Raw genomic sequence first — 7,067 nt, forward strand, 5'->3', positions numbered from 1 at the left:
AGGTCAGAGGAGAATGGCCAGACTGGTTCGAGCTGATAGAAGGGCAACAGTGACTCAAATAACCACCCGTTACAACCAAGGTGGGCAGAAGAGCATCTCTGAACGCACAGTACGTCGAACTTTGAGGCAGATGGGCTACAGCAGCGGAAGACCACACCGGGTGCCACTCCTTTCAGCTAAGAACAGGAAACTGAGGCTACAATTTGCACAAGCTCATTGAAATTGGACAATAGAAGATTGGAAAAACGTTGCCTGGTCTGATGAGTCTCGATTTCTGCTGCGACATTCGGATGGTAGGGTCAGAATTTGGCGTCTACAACATGAAAGCATGGATCCATCCTGCCTTGTATCAACGGTTCAGGCTGGTAGTGGTGGTGTCATGGTGTGGAGAATATTTTCTTGGCACTCTTTGGGCCCCTTTGTACCAATTGAGCATCGTTGCAACGCCACAGCCTACCTGAGTATTGTTGCTGACCATGTCCATCCCTTTATGACCACAATGTACCCAACTTCTGATGGCTACTTTCAGCAGGATAATGCACCATGTCATAAAGCTGGAATCATGTCAGACTGGTTTCTTTAACATGACAATGAGTTCACTGTACTCAAATGGCCTCCACAGTCACCAGATCTCAATCCAATAGAGAATCTTTGGGATGTGGTGGAACGGGAGATTCGCATCATGGATGTGCAGCCGACAAATCTGTGGCAACTGTGTGATGCCATCATGTCAATATGGACCAAACTCCCTGAGGAATGCTTCCAGCACCTTGTTGAATCTATGCCACAAAGAATTGAGGCAGTTCTGAAGGCAAAAGGGGGTTCAACCCGGGGGTACCTAATAAAGTGGCCGGTGAGTGTATGTTGTCTGGCTATGATTACCATGCCTATGAAAAAAATCTGCGTACAATGGCAGCATATTGTCGAAACAATACAGCATTTCTCCTTAGTGTTTTAAGTTTTTTGCTTTTCTAAATGTTCTAGATGATATGAAAGTAACGTATGTAACTACAATTCTATCAATCCTATTAAGGGATTGAGGGTACTGTAGCACTCCATATGATGCGCCTGACAAGGTCTGAAATCCCAGTCAGTTTCCTAGTGGCCATACCCAGAGCTTAGGGACATTAGGGTTGGGGTCCAATATCTGCCCCCAATCAGAGACAGCATGTCCGTCCTGGTTTGATGGCACCAAGAGATGGTGTGACATAGACTTTGAAGCAGCAGGAACTACTGTCATGCTGGCCTTAATGGAGCCACCAGCAACAACTTGTGGCCCTGTTCGAAAACCTTCTGTAGAGTACCCCAAATCAATGAGAGGGGTGGGAAAGCATACAGGAGAACCCTAGGCCAGGGATGAGCTATCGCATCTTGGTTCAATGTGTTCTTTATAGACAACACTTAAATTTGCAGAAATTGAGGTGGGATTTAAATCACCAGTTACTGCCACAAATGCATTTGGCTGTTGTGTGTGTAGCATAGCAGTAAAGGAACAGATTACATCACGTGTGTCAGAGAAAGATGAACAGGACCACCCTCACTGCATGGGAAATAAAGCTGCAGTTCATGCAGGGATTTTCAGACAGTGTCTCCACAGGTCGTCGCCACCAACTGCCTGAAGTGCAACAGCACAATTGATGCAGTGGGAGCAATCTGTGTTTGAGAATGACAACCAAGCTCAGCTCGATTTAGATGGGAATAGAAATTAGACTAAAAGCTCTAAAACCAGGAGAGGGGTCACAAATGCTGCCATTACCAATTATAGCTGAGCAGGCAAAGAAAAGGGGGTCAAACAGACAGTAATTATAACAAAGAAAACAAAAAAATCCACTGTATTCAGCGCACTCTAACCAACAAGTAACAGGGCACCAGGCAATGGGAAAGTAAAATGAATATGGTGCAAAAGCTCATAGGCCGGTGCCGTACACACAAACTGCACGTGAAACAAAAGGATTTACAGAGCATTGGATGATGCCAGCATACAGTATATAGCTTCTGAGTGGTCATCCGGTGTGTCACAGGTGTAACCGTATTGGGAAAATTAATCAAACAGTGCATGCTTAAAATGAACATTCATTGCTTTCAGCACGGCCCTCTGGTGGTCTGTAGGGATAAAATACAACCTACTCAAAGCGATTTCAACACAGTATGGCAATGGAACAACTGTTATATTCAACTGCTAAGAATACTCTGGAAAACTTTGCTTAGATTTCCTACTTAATTCATAAAGTGAATCAAATGTACAGAATTATTACACGCATCCATTCTTTCAGTTTATTGTGCCGTTATGGTGATGGCTGAAAAGAGAAGATGTCTATACGTATAAAGCTAATTTTGTTCAATTGTATGGTCTGTGTAATGACTCCAAAACAATTCAACCATCTCATTCTGTTTTGTTGCCGTTGCAGGCTTTAGGGGGATTGTCCTATCAAGCTGTATACCAACGGATCCTCTCTGCATCCTCCTCTGCTCAGGCACAGATCACCTGTTTTGCTGCTGCTGTGACAGTTTTTATCATGGGAATCCCATCAGTTGTGATTGGAGTAATGGCTGCTGCTGCAGGTATTTTGTCACACCAGGACATGAAAAAGCAGTGCATGTTTTTACACTTTTAGTCCCTTTTAGTCCCATAGTGTTTGCCTAGTGGTTAGAGCAGTGCGCTTGTGCTCTGAGAAGGTTGCAAGTACCCGGTCCGATCCCCACAGCCTGCACTCTGAGTTCCTGTTCAAAACTCTTAACCCCACCCTGCTCCCCGGATGCCAAACAATGACAGCCCACTGCTCCCCAAGGGGATGGGTTAAATGCCAAAATTGAATTTCCCCAATGTGGGACAATAAAGGGATTTACATTTTTCTATGTCTATCGAGTTTTTGTATCATATTGTTTTAATACAACCAATAATTTAAATATGTGAATCTTAGCTTATTTTTAAGCTTAAAATGTATACATTACCTTATAATTTTTTTTAATTGTAATTGCTGTTATTGGAAATATTTACTAATTTTCCATTTTTGTCATTTTTCCTTATTTTTCTTCAGTTTTTTTCTTTTCTTTTTATTGTTGGAAATGCTAAATATATATATATATATATATATATATATATATATATATATATATATATATATATATATATATATATATATATATATATATATATATATATATATATATATATATATATATATATATTCCTTTAAGGTTTCTATCTCCTGTCCTCCACCTCTGTATCATCTTCTCCTTTTCTCTAAGACTGGAACCAGACTGATTACGGTCTCCCTCCTCCGTTTGAACGTGGAGATGCCGGGAAGATCCTGCCTCTCTCTCTGCAGCACCTCACACCCACCTGGGTGGCAGTGTTAGGCATTGGTTCTGTGGCTGCAGCTGTTATGTCCTCCATGGACTCTGCGCTGCTTTCATCAGCATCTATGTTTACACAAAACATATACAAGACAACTTTGAGGAAAAAGGTGCGTTTAAGTGTAGTTTGATGCACTCTAGATAAAGTAACTCAGTTCTTATCTCCTTCTCTTTCATTGCCTGCAGGCCTCAGAGAGGGAACTGCAGTGGGTGATCCGCATTTGTGTGCTGGTTGTAGGTCTGGCTGGAATGGGTTTGGCCTTTGGGGATGACAGTGTAGCAGCTTTCTGGTATCTAAGCGGAGATCTCCTCTATTGCGTGATTTTCCCACAACTGGTCTGTGTTCTGCATGTCCAATATGCAAACACCTATGGAGCTATTACTGGCTTCGTGGTGGGTTTGTTGCTCCGGGTACTGGGCGGCGAGCCTGTTCTAGGGATCCCTCCTCTGCTCCTGTACCCTGGATGGAGGGAGGAGAATAATCGGATCATACAGTACTTTCCTTACAGAACTGTAGTCATGCTGGCCTCTCTGGTGAGTATTGTAGGAGTTTCATGGCTGCTGGACGTAATTTTTGATCGTCAACTTGTCCCTGAGTCCTGGGACTTTCTGCAGGTTTTTAAAAAGAAATATGAGACCGAGGAGCAGGACAAAGAATCTGAAGCTAGTGAGGAAATGAACCAAGATCACAATACAAAATTCTGAGCGAAAATTAAGTGCAACTTAAAAGTACAACTAACATACGCAGTTTATCACAAGTAGTTGGTTTTAGGACTTGGGTTGGGTATCAGGTATTTGAATTCTTCTCTTTTTTTCATTTTTTTACATAAACTACTGTAAGACAACGTTGGTTATACACTGTCTGATTGATTTTACTTGAGATTTTTAAAGTCTGTAAAATAAGACCGCCAGTTATTTACCTTTCATTGTTTTGCAGTTATGAAACCACACTGCAAAGTCTGCTTATTTGAAAGTCTCTAGAAATGCTCGATATTGAATTGGTTATATTATTTGTTGGTTATCTCCCCCATAACTACATTATTTTATTTTTTTTATCATTAAAGTTTTTTAAAAACCCAACACTTACAGCCAGGGGTGTCTGGTGCCCACCCCTACTGCTTACAGCCCATTATGTATCATTCAAATTGTTTATCCCTCAGTGTTTTAATTACAACAGCTACTGTACCTTTAAACAATTTCAGTGAAACGAGGCAAGATATTGGCAAAGGAAATATTGTATTTAGAAAAAAGACAAGAGTAAATATAAGGACACCCTACATTACATAAGAAAATAATTATGCCTTCTTGTGTAAGTAAACAAGGTGTTTGTTTCATTGAAATATACTTGTTTCTTTTTTTTAATATATAGATTTTTATCTAAAGAGTAAAAGTTTTTTTTTTCTTTTCAGTTTCTTACTCTGCTAAAATAATTGCGATTTTGTCAAACTTACAAACAAGAAAATTTAAATGTTTATAGTAAAAGGTTCATAGGTTACATGGTTTTCCTGTATGTTTCATAATGATTGCTTTCTTGCTTAAACTTGGAAAACTTGGACTTAAAGTCCAGTGGATTGTTTTTTTTTTACTTTTTTGGAATGACTATGACCTGGATAGCTGAGATTCTTCACCAGCATCTTGCATAAATATTTTCAAAACTTTTTTCTGTGTTTCTTTCTTTCTTTCTTTTTTTTTTTTTATATATATACTTATTTCTCCATGCTTCCATTGCAACATCTTTTTTTCATTCCATCTTTAATTTGACAGTAGCTATTGAAGACTTAACTAAACCTCCTCATATTCTTTGTAAGGAGACTGTTAGAGCAGCAGAGGTGCAGCCTGACAACCCAATAGTTACATTTCAATTCAATTCAGTTTATCTATATAGCGACAATTCACAACACATGTCATCTCAAGGCACTTTGCAGTTCACCAGATCATACAGTCAAATTGATTCAAAGTTTTCTATCTATGGAAAACCAGGTGATTGCATTGACTCGAATAAGATTGCTCACACTAAGCATGCTTGTAGCGACAGTGGAGAGGAAAAACTCCCTTTTAACAGGAAGAAACCTCCAGCAACCTCTGGCCATCTGCTGAGGCCAACTGGGGTTCAAGGAGACAGAAGCAGAGATGCAAAAAGCAGCTGTAAAAGGCCAGGAAACACACAGCCAATCAGACGAGCTTGGAGCCAACACCCATGTCAGAGGATGAAGAGAGCACACCCAGCCAACCTCAGTCAGAGAAACAGGACTACACTGGAAAACAGGCAGATCTCCAACATCTATAAACAAAGGTGTTAATGGCAGCAGCACAGCTGATATTTCTCTCCAGGATGAGGTCACAGCCAAACAGGAACAGATGAGGCAAAGCTACTATGAGAAAAAGTAGAGAGAGCATAACGTTAAAGATTGAGCTAACAGATTCTGCAGAGTGGGAGGATAAAGACAGAACAAAGCAGAATCATGAAATGGGGGTCCCTATGTATGAAGGACCAACTCTGCCATATTTAAAAATAAATACAGAAATAAATAAATGCTCAATAAATGTATAAGCATACAATTAATTGCCAACGAAAAAGTGAGACATAAATGTATATAACTCTTAATTAGCTTCTTTATTTATTTGCCTTTGTAATATTTACCTATTTTTTTTCTGTCCTTTATAATCTTCAACTTTATTTTTTAATTACTTATATTTTTAAGTATTTATTTATGTGCATGTTATAATATTTTTGTCTGTTTTATTCTTCCTTTGTATTTTTTTACCTTAGTTATTTCTTCGCCGCTGTTTATTTCTCTCTGCCCTTTTTACATTTCTCTCTGCCCTTTTTACATTTCTCTATGCATTTCTACCTCATTATGCAAATGAGGAGGGGGTGTGTCCTAGAGAGTCAACTTCTGCTCATTGGTTGGCTTGGCGGCCCATCTTCTTAACTCACAGAGCTCAGAGTACTAAGTTAAATGTTCTCTTTTCTGTTGCTGTTGTTCAATTAAAGTATGTTTTAAGATCATTTGAGGCGAGAACCTTATACTTTTAATAGTGCTGTCAAAATTATCGCGTTATTAACGCGTTAACGCGAGGCCATTTTAACGGCGATAATTTTTTTAACGTGAGATTAACGCTATGTGGTTTTATGGTACAATTTTTCCAAGTACATCCCGCTGCAGCCTGCGGGAAGGCGGGGCTATTTTCCCCCAGTCTATGCATTTCTCATAGGCTTCTAGAGCGGAGCTCCTCAAGGGAAAAAGACGCGCATACACTGGGTGACGCTAGTGCCTTTTCTTTAAGCCCCACCACCAACAAACAAGTTGAGTGTCTGGTAACTAGTAGCAACCTGAAATACGCTGAGAAAACTGATTACTGAGGTGAAATGGAATCTCGTAGCAGCCCTCTTGCCGTCTGTGTACGCAACAGGTCAGTATCGCGTGTGTGTGTGTGTGGGTGGGTGTGTCTGTGTGTGGGTGAGTGGGTGTGTGTGTGTTCTCATTTTTGTTAAGAGGCTGAAAAGTAACTTTCTAGAGAGCATAGACTACCTTCATCTAGTGATGTCGGTCTATTGATTTTGATGTATTGATTGAAAATTGTTCATTATTACCTTGGTTAATTAACATCTAATGTTAACTCTACTGCATTTTATAGCGGTAGGGTAAAATGCTTGTCTTTGTTCAAAAGACTGTATTAACTGTAAAGACTGTCTTTTACATCAGCCT

General features: G+C 39.9%; 1 protein-coding gene across 1 annotated transcript in view; it reads left to right on the forward strand.

Annotated features, from left to right (window-relative positions):
* The window catches only part of cers3b (ceramide synthase 3b), a 38,665-nt gene extending 33,947 nt beyond the window's left edge, over positions 1–4,718 (forward strand). The window contains exons 7-9 of the mRNA XM_038268760.1: positions 2,409–2,562; positions 3,250–3,467; positions 3,544–4,718. Of these exons, the coding sequence (XP_038124688.1) occupies positions 2,409–2,562; positions 3,250–3,467; positions 3,544–4,062 (891 nt within the window). The 3' untranslated portion in view covers positions 4,063–4,718. The remainder of the gene's footprint in view (positions 1–2,408; positions 2,563–3,249; positions 3,468–3,543) is intronic.
* The last annotated feature ends 2,349 nt before the right edge of the window (positions 4,719–7,067 follow it).

The sequence above is a fragment of the Cyprinodon tularosa genome, unplaced genomic scaffold, assembly GCF_016077235.1.
Source record: "Cyprinodon tularosa strain WSP-4 unplaced genomic scaffold, ASM1607723v1 ctg71, whole genome shotgun sequence".
Lineage (NCBI taxonomy): Eukaryota > Metazoa > Chordata > Actinopteri > Cyprinodontiformes > Cyprinodontidae > Cyprinodon > Cyprinodon tularosa.